The sequence below is a fragment of the Lithobates pipiens genome, unplaced genomic scaffold (genome assembly GCF_037356315.1).
Source record: "Lithobates pipiens isolate NorthernLeopardFrog02 unplaced genomic scaffold, aLitPip1_a1.2 Scaffold_19, whole genome shotgun sequence".
Lineage (NCBI taxonomy): Eukaryota > Metazoa > Chordata > Amphibia > Anura > Ranidae > Lithobates > Lithobates pipiens.
Window position 1 is genome coordinate 174928662 of NW_027507764.1, and position 25532 is coordinate 174954193.

General features: G+C 42.3%; 1 protein-coding gene across 1 annotated transcript in view; it reads left to right on the forward strand.

Moving 5' to 3' along the window:
- EAF1 (ELL associated factor 1) overlaps positions 1 to 25300 on the forward strand; it is a 29970-nt gene extending 4670 nt beyond the window's left edge. Inside the window, exons 2-6 of the mRNA XM_077491492.1 lie at positions 8090 to 8184; positions 14970 to 15106; positions 21400 to 21566; positions 22977 to 23192; positions 24771 to 25300. Of these exons, the coding sequence (XP_077347618.1) occupies positions 8090 to 8184; positions 14970 to 15106; positions 21400 to 21566; positions 22977 to 23192; positions 24771 to 24817 (662 nt within the window). The 3' untranslated portion in view covers positions 24818 to 25300. The remainder of the gene's footprint in view (positions 1 to 8089; positions 8185 to 14969; positions 15107 to 21399; positions 21567 to 22976; positions 23193 to 24770) is intronic.
- Positions 25301 to 25532: the final 232 nt, after the last annotated feature.

A 25532-nucleotide genomic window follows, 5' to 3' on the forward strand; every position in this document is an offset into this window, starting at 1 on the left:
AAAAATTTGGACCTGAATCGGTGTACAGGAACGCACCCGACCACCTGCTGGGACCCATGGCCGCATCATTGTGAAGCTAGCCTTAAGCTTTATTGAAGGTAGGACACATAAGGAAGGGTGGGGTAAAGTAAATCTTCTCAGATGTCCTCTTCCTCCTTAAAGCCTATAAGTTTATAGTCTCTGAGCAGACAGTGGACCAATCTGCAACAGTCTTCAATGAACATCCTCTCCCCCTGGTGGATGAGGCACTTTTTGGCACACTGCAAAGTAACCTCCAGTTTCTTCATGGATGATGCTATAGGGGCATTGCCTATATCTGCTCAGGTTTTTGGCATGCATGAAACTCCTAAAAGGCAGCCCCCCTTGGATCACCATAGATGGTAGATCTTTGTACCTGGTGGTGAGTCTCTTTGAAGAAACCTTCCTCCAGATCACTTTGCAACTAGAGGCAGGCCCAGAGCAGACTCCACAATGTTCTTGTTTCTGACCAACTTGTAAACAGTCTTTGGTCTCCACAAATCTGGATTAAATGGGGATTGATTTGTCCAGTTCAAGGGTCCTCCCGAAGAGGAAGGTGGAAAAATAAGGACATGGAGGAGTTGCCACCAAAGTCCACTGTTCAATCAATCAAAGTCCTGCAGCTGCTGTTGCAAGCAGAAGACACCCTTAGTTCCAGCGACCAGCTCCGCATCTACAGTAGACAAACTCAAGTTGATTGTTTTGAATTCAAACGAGAGAAGCACAAAATAAGTGGTCTGTCAGAGTAATCTTCACTCTTAAAGAGAGTAAGAAGTTTGGCATTTCAAAAATAGATGTAGATCTAGATAAGGAGTCAGATTTTGAATGGAACATATTTTCCTCGGCTTCCCACCCATGAGGTATTTATCTGTTGCATCTCTCAGGTATTCTGTCATGGGAAATAGTGGGAAAACACAAATTAGGCTGGCCGTAGACATAGCAAATTTCTTTCCTGCAACCACAGACAGTATTGATAGGGTAATCTTTCCAATTGTGGCATTGTGTTCTCCTGGTGAGTGAAGCTGTCCCCACCAGAACATAGTGATTATTGCTTTTGATGCAGTAGCCGCTAGGGAATCACAAATAAAATCCGACAGTCTGGTTGTACCCAAGTTGATCGCTCAATCAACTTGGGTACATTCAGTCTGCCCATGCATGGTTCAAATTTCGGCCGGTTCCTGCTGAACTGCTCGAAATACGAACAGTCTATGGCCTGCTTTACTCTTACCAGTAGTTCCTTTTTCACATAGTCACCATGATAGCACAGCTGTATTCTCATTCTAGTGTCTAATTATCCTTTTCTCTTAGGGTTGGTTCACACTGAGGCAGCACGACTTGCAGCATGACTGCCTCAGGTGACCCGAATCCGACTTCAGCGGCGGCTTGCAAAATGACTTCTGTATAGAAGTCAATGCAAGTTGCCTGAAGTTGCCCCAAAAGTAGTACAGGAACCTTTTTCTAAGTCAGAGCGACTTGTGTTGCTCCTATTCTAACGGTTCCATTGTACAGAACGGGATGCGACTTGTTAGGCAGCTAAGGTTAAGTATCGCAATGCAGAATAGCAAAAAAATAAAAATGAAGGTCAAGTAGTTAAAGTTCAGTGATCAATAATGACTAATTTATTGTAATAGAGACTTATCCCTTCCTGAGACCTCTATACCTGGTCTGAATGTAGCAGAGACAATTACTGCAGACAGTCTTCAACAGATAGCTGAAATCACCAAACACTTGGCATCAGTAAATATCTTTATTGCATGCAGAAGCATTGAGACAAACAATATGATGCGGTAGATGTTGGCTTTTACAGTGTTTAATAGTTAAAAGGAATATTTCTTTGCAAGCCTCAAAGTGTGTCCTGCAGGAACAATACAGGAACTCACCATGAGGAAGGATGTTGCATCAGATAAGAGAGAGACTACACAGACAATTGAATGTAATTAAAAAGCTGACCACAGGTTGGCAGCACAACCATAAACAATTAACGTAGTGAAACAGCATAAGTCACAAACAGAGTAGATATAATTGCAACGCCCATATAACTGTTGGCAGCAGCATTAGGGTCATAGACAAAAAATACCAGGTTCGACACCAACAGAAATATAAACCTTGAATAACACTTTATAGAGTCATAAGTGGTACACTGTGTGGGTATGGCTTGAAAAGACATAGGCATTTGTGTTTATAATACATTTCTTTAATCGGATTCTTTATTTTTATATGCAAACATTAAAACAATACAAACAAAATCACATAGTCCAAACGCTACATTAAAAAAACCCTCCCCCACCCTAATTCTTGGAGTATAAGAAAAAATAAAAACCTGTAGTGCCGCGTACACACGATCAAACAATCGGGTGGAAAAGTCTGGCAAACTCAAGTCCGCCGGACCATACCCCCTGTGTGTAGCCTCCGGCGTACTTTTTTTTTACCCGAAAGTACGGCGGACTTAGAAAGTAGTTTTGCACTCCAATCTTCCCGCCGGACTCGCATTTCGGCAGACAATCCGGCCGTGTGTATGCCAGTCCGCCGTACTTTCGAAATGAATGGACTTTTCCCACCCGGAGAAAAGTCCACTTATTTTGAGCACGTCTCCAGGTAGGCGGGGCCCGCGAAGGATGCGTCGCTGGCCCCGCCACCTGGTATGGACTTAAAGGGGAACCCCAACGCCGAAAAAATCGTCATGGAGGTCCCCCCAGGTCCACATCAGACCCTTGTCTGAGCACGCTACCCGGCCGGCCAGGAAAGGAGGGGACGAGCGAGCGCCCCCCCCCAATCCTGAGCCATACCAGGCCGCGTGCCCTCAACATGGGGGGTGCCTTGGGGAAGGGGGGGCCACGCGGCCCCCCCACCCCAAAGCACCTTGTCCCCATGTTGATGAGGACAAGGGCCTCTTCCCGACAACCCTGGCCGTTGGTTGTCGGAGTCTGCGGGCGGGGGGCTTATCGGAATCCGGGAGCCCCCTTTTATAAGGGGGCCCTGGATACCGGCCCCCCACCCTATGTGAATGAGTATGGGGTGCAATGTACCCCTACCTATTCACCTGTGAAAAAAGTACAAAAAAAAACACAACACAGGGTTAAAATAGTTTATTGCACAGCTCCGGGGGTCTTCCCCGTCTTCGGGGGTCTTCTCGCCGGACTCCTCCGCTATCTTCTGCTAGCTATTATGCCGGGCCACCGCCTTTAAAAGAGCTAGAAGAAGGCGCGGTGGCCCGGCATAATAACCGAAGAGGGGGACAAGACCCCTGAAGTAGGAAGAAGAGGGCGGCGGCGAGGAAGAAAGCTGGGCTCTTCCGCTAGTAAAAGAGCTAGCAGAAGATAGCGGAGGAGTCCGGCGAGAAGACCCCCGGAGCTGTGCAATAAACTATTTTATCTTGTGTGTTGTGTTTTATTTTATTTTATTTTTTACTTTATTTTACAGGTGAATGGGTAGGGGTACAGGGTTGTCGGGAAGAGGCCCTTGTCCTCATCAACATGGGGACAAGGTGCTTTGGGGTGGGGGGGCTGCGCGGCCCCCCCTTCCCCAAGGCGCCCCCCATGTTGAGGGCACACGGCCTGGTACGGCTCAGGAGGGGGGGCTGCTCGCTCGTCCCCCCCTTTCCTGGCCGGCCAAGTAGCGTGCTCGGACAAGGGTCTGATGTGGACCTGAGGGGGGACCCCCACGTCGTTTTTTTTTTTTTTTTCGGCGTTGGGTTTCCCCTTTAAGTCCATACCAGGTTAGCGGGACCAGCGACGTATCCTTCGCGGGCCCCGCCTACCTGGAGACGCGCTCAAAATGAGCGGACTTTCCTCCGCGTGTGTGGGCGAGTCCGTTCATTTCAAAAGTACGGCGGACTTAGTACGGCGTATTAGTCCGCTGAAAAAGTGCCGTGTGTGTGGGCAAGTAGCCCGTTCGGAAAGTCCGACAGACAATCCGGCGGGAAGTTTTTTTTTTGTTTTTGTCCGCCGGACCTGAGTACGTCGGATAGGTTTGAAACATGTTTTATTTCTAGGTCCGTCTGACTTTTGGGGAAAAAAAAGTCTGCTGGAGCCCACACACAATCGAATTGTCCGATGGATTCCGGTCCGCCGGACCAAGTCTGCCGGAAAGTCCGATCGTGTGTACGCAGCATTAGAAGCACTGAGGGTAGCCACAAAGTACAGCTTTCACAGAAAAAAGGGAAATCCAAAACCTATATATTTACCCATAAATACTTATATTAAGATGGTCACCTACAGCGCAATATCTGATATTAGAATATACATAATACAGATTGGTCATATCGATGCCGGGAATATAGACTCAAGCCACTTTGACCAGATAGTATCAAATATATTCATGACATTCCTTAAAAAAAATGTGGTTTTCAAATATCATAATCCTATTAAGGTCTGAAATCCAGTCAAATACAGTCGGCAGATGGGGAGAGGCCCACTTAAGGGCAATCTGTCTGCGGGCAACAAAGCGTGCTCGCTTAATAGTGTTGCTCATAGAAAAAGTATAAGTGGAGCTATCACAGTAGCCCAATAGGCACATAAGTAGTTCTGCCGATATATTGATATCCAGTAGCCGATTTTAATGTACCCATCACCTCCACCCAGTATTTCTGGAGTTTAGGTCACCGCCAAAAAAGATGTATTAACGTACATGAGTAACCACATCTAGCACAGACTGGCTCAGATCTCAGGCCAATGGTATGCAAAAACTGAGGAGTTCTGTAAACCCTATGAAGGATAAAGATCTGGGTCAGTCTGTGTGATGGAGAGAGGGATACTCGAGGCAGAGATCAGAGAGCATCTTCCCAGACCTCTTCCGGAAAGGGACCAAGATCCCGTTCCCATCCAGCTGTAGAGTGAATAGTAAAGCTCAACAGAAATCTATCTAACAGCACCCTATATGTAACAGAGGTAAGACCTTTTTGTACCTTGCTTGTACGATCTTGTCGAAAATAGGGGTAGGGGGAAAGAGTATTTAAGCGGATGAAAACTGAGCATATAGCACATGTCTCAATTGAAGGAATTGATTGTAAAGGGAACTCTTCCCTTAACTCTTCAAAGGACTTAAGTAAACCATTCTCATACAGTTGCACTAACGTTGTTCCTGATTTCTCCCACCTCTGAAAGCTGCGGGAGTCTATCATTTTCCCATATCTGAGTATATCTAGTGGGGTATGAAATACCCATCATTTGTGCCTGCATAAGACAAGCCAAGGGCTCTATAGCTAGGGCAAAGAACAGGGGGGTACAATGGGCACCCCTGCCTAGTGCCCCAGCAAAGTCTGAAACTAGAAGATTGAAGGCCATTAACCCTAATTGATGCCATAGGAGCTGCATACAACAACAGTACCCATTGGCAAAAATTAGAACCAAGCTTGAATTTTTCCAGAATGACCCATAGATAAAGCCATTCAACACTATCGAAGGCATTTATGGCATCCAGTGCCAAAAAGGCACGATTTGGATGATCCGGGACCGGACCCTGTATATTTAAATATGCACGTCTAATATTAACTGCTTTTGACATATTGGGCATAAATCCTACCTGGTCTGAGTGAATAATATGTTTAACCACTTGCCGACCAGCCGCCACAGTTGTACTGTGGCAGAATGGCACAGCTGGGTGAAACAACGTTATGTAATGTTGCTTTGCTCCCATGATCGTCGCTGAGACACAGAGAACCGGGAACTGTGTGTGTAAACACGGTTTCCGGTTCTCTGAGGAGAGAAGTGACAGATCGTCCATTCATGCAGAGTGTGAACAGTGATCTGTTATCTTCCCTGCACAGTCCCCATCCCCCTTCAGTTGGAACACACACTAGGGAACACATTAACCCCTTCACTGCACCCCAGTGTTAACCCTTTCAACGCCAGTGACATTGAAGAACATTTTATAGAGTCATAAGTGGTACGCTATGTGGGTATGTCTTGAAAAGACATGGCATGTCGAAAAGACATTTGTATACTGGATAAGAGCAGATGGCACAAATAATTTTTAGGATGCAATAGTAAGGATACTGTGCAGTTTCCATTTAGACATAGTAAACAATTGTCAACAGTTTTATTCTTCTTTAGATGGTTCCCACTCTTATGCTGGTAGGGGATAGGTTTTTCTACTCAGACTTTGACTATTTTTTTTAAAGAAAGCAAACTGAAATATATTGAACACGTTTAATTTATCCTGAATGTTCAGTTGGGTGTTAATGAAAAATTACTGCAGAGCAGCACAGCTTATACCTTCAGCATTCAAATGCCTTTAAAGTGCGTGTGTGCGTATTTTACTCAGTCTTAGCCCTTGTACACACGGTCGGAGATTTGGTTGTCGGAATCTCCGACCGTGTGTACAAGGGCTAAGACTGAGCTTATTGTCCACACCAGTATACAGTATAAACACTCATAGCAAAATTATTATTGCAGCAATTGTTCCCATCCCAGTGTTTTAAAGTAAAATGTCATCAACCCAATACTCAGATCTTGTGAGAAAAAATATGTAAAGAGCCCATGTGGTTTGTACTCACTACCAATAACTAATCTTTTCAAGACCGCAATACGTGTGTGTGTGTATGTATATATAAAATCTCACATTTTTGTAAATATTTTATTCTTTCTTTTCATGTGACAACACTGAAGAAATTACACTTTGCTACAATATAGTAGTGAGTGTACAGCTTGTATAACAGTGTAAATTTGCTGTCCCCTCAAAATAACTCAACACACAGCCATTAATGTCTAAACCACTAGCAACAAAAGGGAGCATACCCCTAAGTGAAAATGTCCAAACTGGGCCCAATTAGCCATTTTCCCCTTCCTGGTGTCATGTGACTCGTTAGTGTTACAAGGTCTCAGGTGTGAATGGGGAGCAGGTGTGTTAAATTTGGTGTTATCACTCTCTCATACTGGTCACTGAAAGTTCAACATGGTGTGTTGAGCTATTTTGAGGGGACAGCAAATTTACACTTTATACAAGCTGTACACTCACTACTTTACATTGTAGCAAAGTGTAATTTCTTCAGTGTTGTCACATGAAAAGATATAATAAAATATTTACAAAAATGTGAGGGGTGTACTCATTTTTGTGAGATACTGTGTGTGTATGTTGCTTTTGAAGTGGTTTACCGGGGTTACGGATGAAGCTATAAGCGATCCGAGCAACTGATTAGCCACTGGACCACTTTTAGAAGCAGTGGGAGGGGTTGTCCCCCCTCCTGCCATTTGCCAGTGTTTCTCGGACTTACTGTTCTCACTGGCGAGCCTGGGAAATGATTCGACTGTTTGGCAGCTGGCCATAGTGGTGAAGAGAGACCGGATTGTCTCTGATAACCGCTATGATCTAAGAGGACTGGAGCAGAATCATGATATCGCTTCTGGTCTAGGACGGAATTAAAGAATTTTTTTTTTTTTTAAAGCATCAGATCAATGTGGTGTGTGTGTGTGTGTGTATTGTTTTTTTTTTTGTTTTTTAAATTATGCTTTTAAAGTGGTTGTAAACCCACTACAAAAAAAAAAAACAGAAAAAAACCTGAAAGACGAACACATAATGAGCTAGTATGCATAGCATACTAGCTCATTATGAAATACTCACCTTAGATCGAAGCCAAATACCGTGAGACATACATTGCAACGGTCGCCATTTTATTCTCTAGGATCTTTTTTTTATATATAATATATATTAATATAATATATAATTTATATATGTGTGTGTTTGGGGGTTCTACGTAATTTTCTAGCAAAAAATACTATTTTTTTTTTTTTTGTATTTTTAGTAATTTTTTACAAAAAATCTCAGAAAAGGCCTGGCCATTAAGTGGTTTTAAAGATGGGTCAGTCGTTAAAAATTATCATAATTCATGGTTTGCATATCAATACACTCATCAGGGGAGTCATTGTTTTTTTGTTTTGTTTTTTTCATATTCAAGCATAGTGAAAAAACTAAAATAAGCCCTGGTAGTTTGGAACAGGTATCATGCATGCCTTGATTTCACTTTAAATTAGTTACATGTACAGTATATTATACAGATTGGGCTGTTTAATGCAGAATTTTGCTAAATGAGTAATCCCTAAACTAAATTGTGCTTGTTCTCCTCCTCCTTTTTTAGATGATTTTAAACCGGCCTCTATTGATACCTCCTGTGAGGGAGAACTTCAAGTCGGCAAAGGTGATGAAGTCACCATAACTTTACCACATATCCCAGTAAGTCATAGTTTTTGTCTAATTTAAATGTTTTTGTATATTTTTTCTTAATCAGCAATATTAGAGGAAACTGTTAACTTTAAAAATAATTACCTGCGAGTTGGTGAGGCAGGTAGGTGTTTCAGTGACCATGGTTTGGCATCGCTCATTCTGTGGACAACAAAGCCCACATTCAACGGGCTCTTAAAAAACATATAACTATACAGGTGAACTGCATCAATCAAAAAGGTTAGTGGTAGGCCGTCTGTAGGAGGCACATGTTTGAGAACCCCCCCCCCCCCATTCGTCCAGCCCCCAATCTACATGCAGGGCGCCGGACACATGGATTTAATCACTTCAGCCCCGGTAGATTAGGCTGCTCAATTACCAGAGCAATTTTCACAATTTGGCACTGCGCTACTTTAATTGGTAATTGCGCGGTCTTGCAATGTTGTACCCAAACCAAATTTGTGTCCTTTTTTCCCCTCAAATAGAGCTTTCTTTTGACGGTATATGATTGCCTCTGCGATTTTAATTTATTTTTTTATTTTTTGCGATATAAACAGAAAAAGACCAAAAATTAAAAAAAAAAATTATATTTTCTACTTTTTGTTAGGAGAAAAATTCAAAATTTTAGTCATACATTTAGGCCAAAATGTATTCAGTCACATGTCCAAGGTAAAAAAAAAAATTCAATAAGCGTATATTTATTGGTTTGCGCAAAAAATTGTAGCATCTACAAACTATGGTACATTTTCTGGAATTTACGCAGCTTTTAGTTTATGACTGCCTATCTCATTACTTGAGGTGCTAAAATTGCAGGGCAGTACAACCCCCCCCCCCCCGCCCCCAAATTACCCCATTTTGGAAAGTAGACACCCCAAGGAAAATGCTGAGAGGCATGTTGAGCCCATTGAATTTTTTTTTTTTTTTTTTTTGTCATGAGTGATTGAAAAATGACAAAAAAAAAAATACACAAAGTTGTCACTAAATGATATTTTGTGAGGAGTGAAATCAAAAATGTACGCCCATAGAAAGCCTGAAGGCGGTGATTGGTTTTCGGGGTCCTCTACGTGGTTAGGCTCCCAAAAAGTCCCACACATGAGGTACCCCCATACTCAAAAGTCTCACACGTTGTATCCCCGTACTCCAGAAGAAGCAACAGAATGTATTTTGGGGTGCAATTTCACATATGCCCATGGCATGCTTGAGCAATATATAATTTAGTGACAACTTTGTGCAAAAAATAAATAAATAAATAAATACATTTTCATGCACCTTTTGGCAAAATATAAAATATTCCATAGACTCAACATGCCTATCAGCAAATAGCTTGGGGTGTCTACTTTTCCAAAAAAGTGTCATATGGGGGGGTTTTGAACTGTCCTGGCATTTTTATGCACAACATTTAGAAGCTTATGTCACACATCAACCACTCTTCTAACCACTTGAAGACAAAGCCCTTTCTGACGCTTTTTGTTTACATGAAAAAAAAAAAAAATATATATATATATATATATATATATATTATTATTTTTTTTTTTTATTTGCAAGAAAATTACTTTGAACACCCAAATACTATATATATTTTTTAAAGCAAAGGCTTTAAAGATTAAAATGGTGGGTGTTGCATTTTTTTCACACAGTATTTGCGCAGCGATTTTTCAAATGCAATTTTTTGGGGGAAAAAAATACACTTAAAAAAAAAAATGTTAATGCACTAAAACACACCATATTGCCCAAATGTTTGATGAAATAAAAAGATGATCTTATACCGAATACATGGATACCAAACATGACATGCTTTAAAATCGAGCACAAACGTGCAGCGGCGATAAACTACATACATTTTTAAAAGCCTTTACAGGTTACCACTTTAGATTTAGATCTACTGATAAAATGACTGCCCTCAATCTGACCTTTGTGGTGATACCTCACATGCATGGTGCAATTGCTGTTTATATATGACACCAGACTGACGCTTGCATTAGCCTTTGCTTTTTTTTTTTTTTTTTTTTTTTAAATTGAGGTCTATTAGTTCCTAGATCTCTTCTCTGCCCTCAAAGCATCTGACCACACCAAGATCGGTGTAATAAAATGCTCTGCCAATTTCAGCAATGGTGTTGTTTATATCTGGCGAAACCTAAGTCATGAAATGATCGTAGCTTCCGGTTTCTTAGGCCACAGAGATCATTGGAGCCATTCTGGTCTCTGATCAGCTCTATGGTCAGCTGGCGGAACCACTGGCTGCACTCTCGGGTTCCCTGTTGGGAACAAGAAAGCCATGGAAGATGGTGGGGGGGGGGATTTTCTCCCACTGCGTGTAAAAGAAGTCTAGAGGCTAATTGGCTGCTAGGATTGCTTTTACATAAAAGCCGCTGGCTGAAAAGAATGATACCAAGATGATAACTAAACCTGCAGGCATGATTCTGGTATAAGCACTCAGTCCAGCAACATACCAATACATTGCTGATCCTTGTTGTGCATACATTGTAATTTTCTTTCTTTCATGCAGCCTATGAGCTGAACGTAAAAAAGATATTGACGGGTGGGTATGCCCACCATTAGAATACCACCCTTCATCAACCCACTTCTAATGATGGGCATACATGCACCATTTGTTTTTAATTTTGTACCTGTGGTGGTGAATTCACCTCCTACAGCGCTGGAGTCACTGATTTACATATCGTGGGAGCAAATGCTGTTGCTGTCAAGATAAATAAACCCATGTTGCAGCTGAATGGCTTACATGCTAAGCAAATGATGGTTAACAATAAAACAAAGTAACATTACAGTATAACAGTAATGCCCTGTACACATGGTCGGACTTTCCGACGGAACATGTGTGATCGGATTGTGTTGTTGGAAATTCCGATCATGTGTGGGCTGACTTTTTCTGTCGGAATTTCCGACACACAAGGTTTGAGATCTGGATCTAAAAAAAAAAAAAAAAAATCCAATCCTTTAAATTCCGATCGTGTGTAGACAATTCCAACGCACAAAGTGCCGCGCATGCTCAGAATCAATTACGAGACAAAAGCTATTGGCTACTGGTCTCTTTTTATAGTCCGTCGTACGTGTTGTACGTCACCTCGTTCTGAACGATCGGATTTTCCGAACTTTGAGCGACCGTGTGTATGCAAGACAAGTTTAGGCTAAAATGCGTCAGAGAAATCAGACGGATTTTGTTGTCGGAAATGTCCGACCATGTGTACAGGGCATAAGACTTACCATATCTGCAAAGCAAATACAATAAAACATAGCAAAAATAAAACATTGCAATCTGTGCCTAAAAAAAATATATGCCGAAGCATGGGGGCAATCCGCCACTCATGTTAGAAGCAAATCGCTCCTCCACCCCTGCACCCATTTTTCGGCATATATGCTCTTTTCTTTTTTTCTTTTTTTTACCAACTGTGGTGGTGAGATCACCTCCGACAGCGTTGGAGTCGCAGCTTTATGTATTGTGGGAGCAAACGTTGTTGCTGTCAGAATACATAAACCCATGCTGCAGCTGAATGGCGTACCTGCTAAGCAAATGATGGTTAACTAGGGATGCACCAAAAATTTAATAGAGCCAATAATAGGGCGGGGCCTGCACGCCCTGGTGCCGCCCATTGCAGGGGTGTCTTCCTGGCTCGCCCCAGTGCTCCCTCCTCCTCTCCTCCCTCCCACAGAGTGGCAAACTCCGTGTGTCATGGAGCTGAATTGCACGGAGAGAGACAGAGAGAGAACAATAGATCTAGAACAATTTTGAGCGAACAGTAGAGCGGACAGTAGAGAGCGAATATTAGAGAGAGAGAGAACAAAATAGAGAAGAAAAATAAAACAATTTCTAGCTTTTTTATTTTATATATTTTTTTGTGGTTTTTTTTTTCACTTTTATAAAAATTGTAAACTGAACGTTGCAGATTAGGGTTTCTCAAAATGTGATGGCCATCACGTTTTTCGTGACCCTGTGTATGTGTGCCTAGGACTGTGTAGTGCTGTACCCTACGCTAATACTCAACTAGTGCGTGGTAGCATTTGAAACAGTCACTGATGCAGAGACCAGATTGGTCAGGACAGGAGGGACAATAAAAGCGTGTGTCACACCTAAATCCACGTTTTCTGCAGACATGCGATCTTCTTTGGGGTGTTCTTTGGGTAGGGGTACCAGGGAGGACATACAGAAAATGCCTCTCATGCAGCCGGCTCACTGCATTTGCATTGGGAAGGTGGACCATAGCACCGTCTGGAAACAGAAGGGCTGTGACGATCTCTTCCTGGAATTTAAGGAAGGATTAGTCCGTCCTGAAGCTTTGTATAGCACAAAAGTGTTCAGCAGAGCCAATTGAAATAAATATACAGACACTTTTTTTGTACCAGCGTCTGGCCTTATGGGCAATTAGGTACAGCGCCAGCAACTGGTCATTGAGGTCCACCCCTCCCATATTAAGATTGTATTCGTGGACACAGAGGGGTTTCTCCACAACACCAGTTGCCGTAAGAATTTGGACCATCATGTCTGCGTGAAGGGAGGACAGAACCAAAACACATATCCTTCCACTTCACTAACAAATTATTACACTTCAAGCAGGCTCTCTCCCCCTGTTTAAGTTGGGATTCTACACGCTGTTGGGGGAACCCCTGGCGATTAGATCGCATGGTGCCACATGTGCCAATTCCATAATCAAGAAGGTGGCTAAAAAGTGGCACGCTTGTGTAATAATTGTCCACAAGTGGTACTCCTTTCCGAATAAGGGTGACACCAAGTCCCACACAATCTTACCAGTGCTCCTATGTAGTCTGGGCAGTTCTCGGGCTCTAAGTGACTATCTTTTCTCTCGTAAACCATAAAACTATATGTATAGCCTGTTGCTCTGTCACAGAGCTTATACATCTTGACCCCATATCTGGCACGCTTGCTGGGAAGATACTGTTTGATAGACAAGCGGCCAAAAAACTCAGTCAGGGACTCCGCAACGCAGACAACTTGATTGGGAGTAAACAAGGCTGCAAACTGTTGGTTGAAGTGGTTTATGAGGGGGCGAATTTTGTAGAGCCGTTCAAATCCAGGGTCAACCGAGGACAAGAGTTCATTATCATTGAAGTGCATGAACCGCAAGATCCGCTCATATCGTGACCTGGTCATGGAGGCAGAGAACACAGGCATATGGTGAATTGGGTCAGTGGACCAATATGACCGCAACTCACTCTTTTTAGTTACGCCCATGAAGAGGGATAGGCCCAGGAAGGTCTTAAATTTGGAGACAGTAATAGGTCTCCAATCTCTGGCAAGGGTCAACTGGGGGATTAGCAACGATGAATTGACCAACATACAAATTGTTTGGTCCACAATAGATCTATAGAGATCTTCCGTGACAAACGAATAAAAATCAAGTGACGTAAAATGAACTGTTTCCACCTGAATTCCAGGTTGGCCTGTGAATGGGGAAAGTACGGATGCTGCAGAAGTGGTGGGCTCCCAATTAGGATTGGCGAATGCAGCAGGAAGGGCACTATGGCACAAGGGCCTGTATTTGTTTTCTTCTTGGTGGTAGTGGGACACTACTCGTGCTAGCCACATCGCCAGCTTGAACTACACTTATGGGACTCGCCACATCACCAAGTGTTACTGCAGTGCTGGATGTACTAGGCTGCTGGTACTTGCCAGTTCACCAGGATGAGCGGTGCTAGTACTGGCTCTCTGCTCCATACGAGAGCCCTGTAGTTCTTGAACATTAGCGACAGCAGCAGAACGGGGTCGGGTATGCCTGACCTTGGCAGGGACCACAACTTCATTGTCAGGGTGCCACTGCTGTCTACAGGTTCATATTCTGAGCCTCAATCTGACAGATGAGTGACTTCCTCTTCACTATCTGTCATGCTTAAAAATGTTTAGGCCTCTTCACTTGTGGACCTTCAATTTGGCATTTTGGTCTCTAAATTTACTGGTACGCTACTGAGACTCACAGGAAAAAAGCTCCTGACTGTCAGCGACTGCTTCAGACTCTGCAAAAAAAAAACTGTTAGCGTTTGCAGGTATCAGGCCGGACTCTGAAAAGGCTGCAGTTATGTGTGTTGTGTTTTTGTAAGTGACAGTGATCGATTGATACTGCACTTGGGTGGGCTGGGCGGAGAGGCTAAATGCAGGTGCTAGCAGGTATCTGGGCTGATCCTGCAAATACTGCATTTTTGGGAACACTAAACTGCTCGGGATGCTAGTATATATTTGATCAGATATTGATCCGTTCAGACGCTATACTACTAAGGGAGGTGTATGGTGTGTGTGTGGGTCGACGCAGACCCTATCTGACACTAAAACCTAACTGATATCACCCACCGGGTGATCAGGGGGTTAAACCTTTATTTAGATAAAATACGGCGGGTGCCTTGATGCTATAAAAAATTAGCTAACCATTGTCACCCAGTACACTAGTTACAAGGCCTCTGCCAATCCGCGCAGGCCTTGTATTCATTAATAGAATACATCACTCGCCGTGATTGGCTCAGCGCAGTATGGTTCCAGCTCCAGCAAGAAGAAGGAAATATAGGGAATATGAGGCCTTGGAAGGGGGTTCATCTTTGTACAGTGAGTATAGGCAAAAACTCTAGAAAAACATTAAAATTAGAGTGTCGTGTTATACACCTGGTCGCCTTATACACCGGGAAATACGGTATGTAAAATGGACACTCGGTACTTCTTTTTTGGATGTACAGCACTTCATATCTAAAGTAAGGTGTCTGTGATAAAAATAAATAAACTGGATGTTTTATTAAATTCTCTTTTTTGTAACTAAACTCAATGCTCTTCTTTGTTTCAGGGCTCAACGCCTCCTATGACTGTCTTCAAAGGGAATAAGAGGCCCTACCAGAAAGACTGCGTGCTTATAATAAACCATGACACTGGGGAGTATGTCCTGGAAAAACTAAGCAGCAGCATACAAGTCAAGAAAACTAGGTACAACAAAGGAATCAACGTGTTTATCTTATAGAAAAATGCAGAAGAAAAACTGCCCCTTAGTCACATCAATGAAAGCTGAATCTAGATTAGTTGCTATGGGTTACTTCACTTTTGCCAACTCGGACAACCTTTATTGTGTCAACTGACCTTGTTCTTATGCCTTCCTTGGGTTGTTTTAATTGCTGAGAGAATGCACTGCACTCTACTCTCTCATTTAAAAAAAAGTCTACTTTGGTTTCTCTTTTCTACACTATGTAGTGCACATTCCGCTCCTTTATTTTTTTTTAAAGCCCAAATCCAGGCAAATAAAATGTATCCAAAAAAATGCAGTGGTGTGTGATACTGAACCTTATAAATGCATAGATGGTGCCATAAACAATGAAAATCAATATTGCAAAAAAATGTAACTATGAACATTATTTTTTTATTTATTTATTTATTTATTTTTGTAACAAGCAAGCTCACGTTGATTTTTTTATTTTTTTTTGTATTAACCCTTAGTATCAAGTGTCCAAAAAAAGGGAGATTTTTTCTCCCAATTTTCATCAAACCACAGAGACAAAAGTGCAAATTGGAGTATTATACGTGTTACTGTCCAAAAGGTGACTCTAGTGATGGTAATCCTGATCAGAAGAGGGTGACTTCACACACGTGCCCCCCACCCGTGGTCCAGAGTTTGGTCCACATAAGCAGTTGAACCACTCCTGGGCTCTAAGTGAAACTGGCGCAGCATAATCCCACAGGAAAATCCAGAGAAGTTGTCCTCAATTTAAAACAAGAAAGAGGCTGGCATTATCGCTAGTTTAAAAATGTATTTAGAAAACATAACATCAGGGTACTCACACATTTTAGGTGCTTCCAGCCCACCAAACTATAAAACCATAAAAGCATTGAGCATAGGATTCCCCTCCAAACGACGTTCAAACTTGCATGTGTCAGCAGCTTGTACAAACAAGCATATATCTGAGCTCCTCCACCATGGGGATGGGTCAGGACAGTGGAGGAGCTCTAGTGATAATGCACTATCCAGCCTCTTTCTTGTTTTAAATTGAGGACAACTTCTCTGGATTTTCCTGTGGGATTCTGCTAAGCCAGTGAGCGCATTCACATGGGGGGGGGGGGGGGGGGTTGAGCGCCCATGTGTGAAGTCGCCCCTTCTGATCAGGGTTACCATCACTAGAGTCACCTTTTGGACAATAAGATGTATAATACCCAAATTTGCATTTTTGTCTCTGTGGATTGATGATTATTATTTTTTTGGACACTTGATACTAAGGATTAATACTACATTTTTTTTCACTGTGAACTTGCTTTTTACACAAATTTTTTTTTTTCTATGTCCTACTTACATTTTTTAGCAATATTGATTATCATTGTTTATGGCACTATCTATGCATTTGTAAGGTTCAGTATCGCACACCGCTTGTTTTATATATATATATATATGTTTTCACAAATTATGGGATTGTGATCAATGCTTAGCAGCTGTGAATTTGCACTTTGTTTCGCAGGAATTGTTTTACCACACCTGATGCTAGGTTGTAACCTCAGGTTACTTCATACCTGATGCTGATTGCAGTCTCCAGTTGCTCTAGAGTAGCTTGCAAAATGTATATATTTTTAAATAAAAATGTATCCTTTACAATGGGGCTCTGCTCATACTGCAAGGGTAATTCGCTAATTTCGTCTAGGGGAAAGGAGAAACAGTTTTATTTATCTGGTTCTCTGCTCCCTTGGCAGGCGGTGCTCCCCCTATGATCTGGCTGTGGACTGTCCCTCAGCCTCCTCCAGAGCAGGGCTATGGACTCTGCTCTGGTCTTGATAATGTCAGGATCCTAAATCACAGGGGTACAGAAGCTGCAGGGATCGGTCTTGCTGCGGGGAGGAGCAGAGAATTGGGTAAGTATATCTCCTTTTATTGTTTCCCTAGACATAAACAAGGAATTAGCCTTTGCAGTGCAGGCACAGCCCCACTGCAAGGGATATTTTTTTTTTATTTGCTCAGAGTTGAGCTTTAAAGTAGAACTCCATCCAAAACATTTTTCTTAGTTTTAGGTAGAATTGAGAAGTGCTAGGGCAGGCATGTCAAACTAGTGTTTTATGGGCCTCCTGCTATACTGTCAGTCCTGCCTTGTGCCCTGGTTTAGGTATGCAGCCGTTTTCTAATTGATGAGTTACACTTCCTTACATGCAGTATCTCACAAAAGTGAGTACACCCCTCACATTTTTGTACATATTTTATTATATCTTTTCATGTGACAATACTAAAGAAATAACACTTTGCTGTCCCCTTAAAATAACTCAACACACAGCCAGTAATGTCTAAACCGCTGGCAACAAAAGTGAGTACACCCCTAATTGAAAATTTCCAAATTGGGCCCAATTATCAATTTTCCCTCCCGGTGTCATGTGATTCGTTAGTGTTACATGGTTTCAGGTGTGAATGGGGAGCAGGTGTGTTAAATTTGGTGTTATGACTCTCACGGCGGTTTAACAGGACAGGTTCCACTCAGAACAGGCCTCACCATGGTCTACCAAAGAAGTTGAGTGCACGTGCTCAGCGTCATATCCAGAGGTTGTCTTTGAGAAATGATGTATGAGTGCTGCCAGCATTGCTGCTGAGGTTGGAGGGGTGGGGGGTCAGCCTGTCAGTGCTCAGACCATATACCACACACTGCATCAAATTGGTCTCATGACTTTTGTCAAAGAAAGAAGCATCTTCTAAAGATGATGCACAAGAAAGCCTGCAAACAGTTTGCTAAAGACAAGCAGACTAAGAACATTGAATACTGGAACCATGTCCTGTGATCCGATGAGACTAATATAAAATTATTTGGTTCAGATGGTGTCAAGCATGGTGGTGGAAGTGTCATGATCTGGGGCTGCATGAGTGCTGCCTGCACTGGGGAGCTACAGTTCATTGAGGGAACCAAGAATGCCAATATGTACTGTGACATACTGAAGCAGAGCATGAGCATAAGACTGGGCTGCAGGGCAGTATTCCAACATAACGACCCCAAACACACTTCCAAGATGACCACTGCCTTGCTAAAGAAGATGAGGGTAAAGGTGATGGACTGGCCAAGCATGTCTCCAGACCTAAACCCTATTGAGCATCTGTGAGGCATCCTCAAATGGAAGGTGGAGGAGTGTAAATTCTCTAACATCCACAAGCTCTGTGATGTCATCATGGAGAAGTAGAAGAGGACTCCAGTGGCAACCTGTGAAGCTCTGAACTCCATGCCCAAGAAGGTTAAGGCAGTGCTGGAAAATGATGGCCATACAAAATATTGACACTTTGGAGCCGCGATACCCGGAAGTAAGCATGTGCGTGGGAGCTGGCGGTAACGGCACATCCAACTGAAGCAAAGGCACGATGTGCCGTTGCTTCAGTGCGCATGTGCCGATCACTTCAGCACATGCAGACACAGGGTGATATCTCCTAAACAGTACAGGTTTAGGAGATATCCAGGGTAGATACAGGTAAGCCTTAATATGGCTTACCTGAAGCATAAAGTTATAAAAATTGGTTTACAACCACTTTAATGGCTGTGTGTTGAGTTATTTTGAAGGGATAGCAAATTTACACTGTTACACAAGCTGTGCACTCACTGCTTTACATTGTAACAAAGTGTCATTTCTTCAGTGTTGTCACATAAAAAAATAAATTAAATCTTTACAAAAATGTAAGGGGTGTACTCTCTTTTGTGAGATACTGTAATTCTGTTTACATATAGTAAGTTCCAGTTAACTATAATGTTACGTTCCTGAGTACCATGACCTTTTTCTGAAATTAAACTGGGTTTTTACAAGAAAATTAAAACCTGTGAGCACACAGGCTTTTTTTTGCAAAGGAGACCAATTCTGTCTCTTTTGCAATACAGTATTCTTACATGTCTGTTCGCAGTCTACTTCACAATGTACCCTGAGCTGCCTACAATGTAAACAGCTCAGTGTACATCATGAAGAAGATTGCCGAAAGTGTGCATTGTACCTCTTCTCAATTTAACAATTTTGGCCTGTGCTGAATGAACTCCTGTGAATGAACTCTTCAGCCATCCCATCGTGGCCAATCAAGATAGCCAAAGACTCTGAACTTGAAAGAAGACCTAACAGAGATGCCTGCCTCATCACAGGTGGGAGGCGAGTATGGTTCCGCTGTAAGTGGGTGCGGCGCTCAGTAGACATAAAAGCCCCTTGCAGTTTTAGTCCTGTTTAATTCAACCCACTGTTTCATCTTGCATGAAGTTCGCAAGCACTGTCATTGCTTTTCCCAGGCTAATTTTTGGCACCAGCAGACATTCAAGATCTCTGTCTTCATATTCCCATCTTTTCCAAACACCAATGAATTCCATTTGTCCCCCTCCCTTTCGGGTTCTCTTCTGCAAAAGTCTTCACAAAGGTACTTGCTACGCTTTTGAACCTGCTAAGATCTCAGGGCATCCATGTCACGGAATACCTAGGTGAGCTGCTACTGAAAGACTCCTCAGCCACAGTGTTGTCTTCCAACATTCAATTGATGATTCAGCTCTTTCAAACTTTGGAATGGGTGTTCAATTTCAAGAGGTCTGCCTTCCAGCAGGCTTTCCTTTTCCTAGAATACATAGTATTGATTTTAGGTAAGCCACAGTCCAAAATGTTCTTACATTGCTTTTCTGAGTCCAGCTGTCAAACCGTCAGATCAGCCAGGCACCCCTTCGACCCACTTCTGCATGAGGGTTCTGGGCCTCATGCTGGCCTCTAAGGAAGTTCCCTTAGCTCACTACTACTCCCGACCATTTCAGTTCAACATTCTCATGATGTGGCACAAATGGACTGTGTCTGTCTGTAAAGGACAAGCTATCCAATCACTGGCAGCAAAAAAAAAAAGATCAGTTCTTAACCATAATCATTTTCTATTCTATGGGAAATGTTTCATCTGAAAAAATATATATATATATATATTTTTTTTTTAGCTCTGTCCATGGAGTCCTTATGTTTACACAGCTTTGCCAGACAGTAGAGACGGGCTTGTGACCTGACTTTTTCCTTTGCTGAGTGCACAGAGATGAATTCCCTTGCACATATGTGGGGGTTACGTCATCCTGGGCCAGCCAATCGAGATAGACCAATGACGCCAAACCTGGAAACCAAGCAAAGGTGTCAGTGCCAGCAGGGAAGCTTGCAGACATTGCATTGCTGGAGGGTAGGTAAGTATAATAAACTTATGTCCTGCTTTAAAGTGGTTTTATATCCTATTTTTTGTCTTAAATAAAAAAGATGCTATACTTGCCTGCTTTGAGCAGTGGTATTGCCCACAGCTGTCCCTCAACTCCTTGGCTCCTACTTTCCTGCATGTACCCCCATAGCAAGCCATGTGCTATAGGGGCACCTGTGCTGGCACGTTCCCAAGCTGGGCTGTGTGTGTACAGACTGCATAAAACGTTGCTTGACCACGCCCCCACTCGCTCCTCACCTAATTTTGATTGACAGCAGCAGGATCCGGTGGCTCTCGCTGCTGTCAGAGTCTCCTGTGAGGCCAGGAAGTGAAGTCTTGAAGCTGAGCATAGCCTTGAATCACTAAAAAGCTCAGGTGAGTGTTTGGGGGGGGGGGGGGGTAGGGGATCAGTTTATATGGAATTTTTTTAAGAGTGTTTTTTTTTTTTTTTTTTTAACCTTAATGCGTTCACCGCATTGAGGTAAAAAAAAAACTCTTATGCCCCTGTACACACGACCCGACTTTCTGACAACAAAACCATGGATTTTTGTTCAAAGGTTGTTGGCTCCAACTTGTCTTGCATACACACAGTCACACAAATGTTGGCCAACAATTACGAACATAGTGACGTACAAGACGTACGTGATATCTCCATTACAAATGGAGATATCGATTCCGAGCATGCGTGGACTTTTGTGCGACGAACTTGTGTACACACGATCGTAAAGTCCGACAACAAAAATTTGTTGGCGGAAAATTTGGGAACCTGCTAGCCAAAATTTGTTGGCAGAAAGTCCAACCACAAATGTTCGATGGAGCATACACACAGTCAGACTTTCCGCCAACAAGCTCACATCCAACATTTGTTTTCGGAAAATCCGATTGTGTGTACGGGACAAAAGCCTTTAGAACCACTTTAGGCTTCCAAAAAATCTCTCTGGAATTGAGTGCCTATGTGGATGTGGAACAATCAAATGCAATCAAGTAAATAAGAAAAACTGATGTCTTGTTTTCAGCATGAATGTGAGTATAAAATTTACTAACTAAATAATGAACTATGATCTTGAAATAATGAAAAGTGTTTCCTTTTCAGGGCTGAAGGGAGCAGCAAGATACAGGCTCGCTTGGAACAACAATCTGCTCGTTCTACCCAGCCAAGCTCCCAGTTTAAGACCCCATCCAAACTATCTGCTGGACCTAAAACCTCTCCAGTGAAGGATCATCCATCTCCAGAGCCTCAGCTTGATGACATCAAGAGAGGTAGGGTTAAAGCTTGAGATGAAACAAATTGTTTTTTTATTTAACATATTTTCTAGTGAGACTTAAAGCCGACCCTTCACCCATTCAAAAAGCTTTATTGCTCCTGGGTCATCCTCCCTCCCTCTTCCACAATTGCATACTCTTAACTTTTAGAACTTTTTTTTTAACCTTCGACAACATGCACATTGGGCAGAAATTTTTTTACTTTTAAAGGAATTTTTCATCATGTGATTATATATATATATATATATATAATATATATATATAAAATTTAGCTCTATTTTAGCCAATGTATCCATGCACTTTGTAGTGTTTAGATTCAGATTTTTAGAGCAGCGTTTTTGGGTGAAAAGGCCCCAAACCTGAGGTCATCATTTATGCACATGCTGTATGTGCATAAATTCACATTAAATGGCCAGAATAAATGAATACACAGTAGAATAAGTTTACGTGTAAGTTTACATGTATACACTTCTAAACCCCACACCTGTAAGTATGTGTAATTGCACACCAAAGTGAGCATTTTATACTGTGGATGTTATTTGCAGAAAATATCTAGCATAGATGGAATTATTTTAACGTGCCCATGTGCATGCAGCTTTTTTAGTGCTGCTTCCTGGTTTCTCTCCTAGACGAGGATGACATTGGAACCCCCCCCCCCCCCCCCCAACCTCTGCTTTTCAGAATGTTCACATCGCACACCCCAGGGGACAGCTTTACTAATGGGCACATGCATGCTGTGGGATTCCACACATGCACAGATGTGCTGCAGGACCTTAGGACTTGCCAGAGACCTGTGGCACATATACACATGTATCCGATACCTACACATATGCATAGATGCAGCAGATATCATGGTCCTAGATATCGGCAGCATGTGTACAAATTGAAATCATTGCGTGCGGACAGATGTAGGACCTGCGGCATATGCGCGGGATAACTAAAAATTGCGGGGCCAGTTCCTCCTCAAAGTGATCCTGTCGCTTCTCAAAAATTTTTTAGCCAGCTGCTCCCTGCAAAAGAAGAAACAAAATACTTCTCTTTCCAGGGAGCATCACATAAAACCCTCACTGTCTTCTTAAGCCCTGCGCACAGCTGCTATCTGAGCATGTCCGATAATCCCCCCCCCCCTTCCTAAACTTCCAGTATTATAATGTGCATGTGTGTGTATAGAGCACTGTCATATTTGCTATCTTTGAGCTCCAGCCCTCTCTCTGTATAACTCTTGCGTTTTCTGGATGATGTTTTTATAGTATTAGAGCATGCGATCACCACCTCCCGGTCTCTTATGAAAGTCAGCTATGTTCATTCTCTCCAATAAATAATTACTAATTGTTATAATATAGAAAGACTAGAATGACTTATCTCCAGAGTCATTTCTTATATGAAATGTGTGTTTGCTTGTCATAGAACTGAGAGCTGAGGTCGATATGATTGAACAGATGAGCAGCAGCAGTGGATCCAGTTCATCTGATACAGGAAGCTCCTCGGGGAGTGATGATAGTTCCAGCAGTGGAGCGGAAGATGACACACACACATCTCCTTCTCAGCAGTATGGCAATCGAACATCTGCCTCCAATGGTACCAACAGAACCCAGGGATCCAACCAACTTATGAACACTCTCCGTAAGTAAAGCCTTCTGCTTTTCAAACCTTTTATATAGTATCACATAATTGTGATTAATTATGATGTACAGTGCAGCTGTAATAATTATAGCTACTTAAGGCACAAACCACTTTTTCAGAAATAAGCGAGTACTTTTTCTGAAAATCAGGTAGCCTTTGTGTTAATGATCTACAGGGCTCGGGAGAAGATTATGTAAATTGGGGGCACAAATATGATTGCGTATTCAGGTGTGCCAATGTGCTAAAATGTGTGCAGTAAAGGATCATTCAAAATAGACTTGTTGGGTTCAAATAAAGTTACTCTCAATGTGAAAAACAAGATCAAAATTGTAGTAAGATTAGTAAGGTAAGTATTGAGATTAAGGGCTTGTTCACACCAGGAGGTGTGTCTGATCATGCATGTCTTTCTGCATATTCCCATGTTGCGTTTTCAGGCAGTCTAATAATTTCAGTAGGCTGCTCTGTGTCAGAAATGGGCTAGAATGGTTTTTGAAATAACACTGCACCAAAATGCACTACCATGTGTTTTGTTGGCTGTGCATGTGTTCAACAGATGCGTGGGAGTGCAATTAAAGTAGTTGTAAAACCTGTTTTTACCTTCATGCATTCTATTCAGAAAGGTAAAAAAACTTTTATTATGCAGCTCAGCCCCCCTAATACTTGCCTGCGCCTGATCTTGATCCAGTGATGTGCACGAGAGAAGCTGCTGATGTGGCTCTCTGACTCCTCATTGGCTCAGCCAGCAGCAGGAGTCATTGGTTCTCCCTGCTGTCAATCACAGCCAGTGGTAAGGGAGCAGGGGCAGGGCCGAGCCCTGTTATGTGTGTCTTATGGACACACAGAGCAGGGCTCAGGATCGAGCATGCACAAGTGCCCTTATAGCAAGCGACTGGCTATGGGGCACTCGGCAAGGGGGAGGAGCCCAGAGCATCAGCGGGGGACCCGAGAAGAGGAGGGGAAAAAATGCAATAAGGCTTCTATCCAAGCGTATATGTCGCCGCAAGAGGAATAGAGGGGGAATCTTCTAATGAGGACACCTGGTTCAGTGACAACAATATAAAATGGGTGTTCCCCTCAGCCCAACGACCACAAGGAAAAAAAAATAGTTTCACAGGGTTAACTATTTCCTACTGTAAAAAAAAAAAGCTTTGGCTTCAGATATATTTCAAGGTTGGGAGGAAGGTTGTGTTAAAGCCCACCTCCCACTAAAATGTAAAATCCACCAATGCAGTGGGATTTTTTAATTTTCCCAGAACTGAGCTCTGAAGAACTTTACACACAAATCATGTGATATCAAAAACACATTCTGACATCCAGCACCTTAACCCTTTGACTGCTAATGATGTGTTCTGCACATCTCCTTCAGTAGGTCATGGGCTCCCCTGCCCAGGGAGCCCACAATAAAAGATGACAGGATGGTGAATGAGGGAAGATCAAGAAGCATCTGTTTCTCGAATCTCTCCCCAGTAAATGAACCCAGAAGCTCTCTGCTCAAATGACACAGAAGGTACTCTATGCATTCAGGCCACGATAAAAGCATTTGTCATTTGATGTCTCTCTTTTCTTCAACTGCATTAGGAAATGACCTTCAGCTAAGTGAATCAGGAAGTGACAGTGATGACTAAAGAAGACACTTTAATCATGTATATATTTCATCTCATCATCTGCAGAGAAATGTCCTCATTCACACCCGCTGAAGTACTAAATCAGGTTTTTAAATGCTGGCTCTTAAGAAAAACAATATTTCAATTTTGCTAATACAAGAATGGACACTTTTCTTTATGAAGTAGACCTGTTCAAAAAGCTATTGTGTGTATGTGTGTGTGTGGAGTTTTAGTAGTCTAGAACCTCTTTCCACCATGTTGGAGAGCTCTTGGACTGGAGTCATGTAGCAGACATTGTTAACTGTTAGTCTAAACTGCTATTTCATTTTAAATGCCACCGCAGTCTTCATAATATTTGGGGAAATAAGAAGTCTGTTTTCTCTGCACTAGCTTGTAGGTGTATATTAATGTTTTAAAAATTGTTCCCGTGTATATATTATATATACATATATTAATTTTAACTCTGTATTTATGTATTGGAAAGGGATAAAGCGTTTTCAAGTACTCCTATGGTCTCTTCCTGTGTGTTTTTGACACTTAATATCTATTCAAAACAGCATCTACATATACAAAAAGGTTAGCAGTTGCAAACTTTCTGAAAACACTGGAGCTGAAACATGAATTCATATATAATTATATTCTGTAGCAGAGATGGACATTGGCTAAGTGGTAAACATCTAATGGCTCTGAGGGAGCACCAGTCCTCATTGCTTTACTAGCGTTGTCTATCACCCTG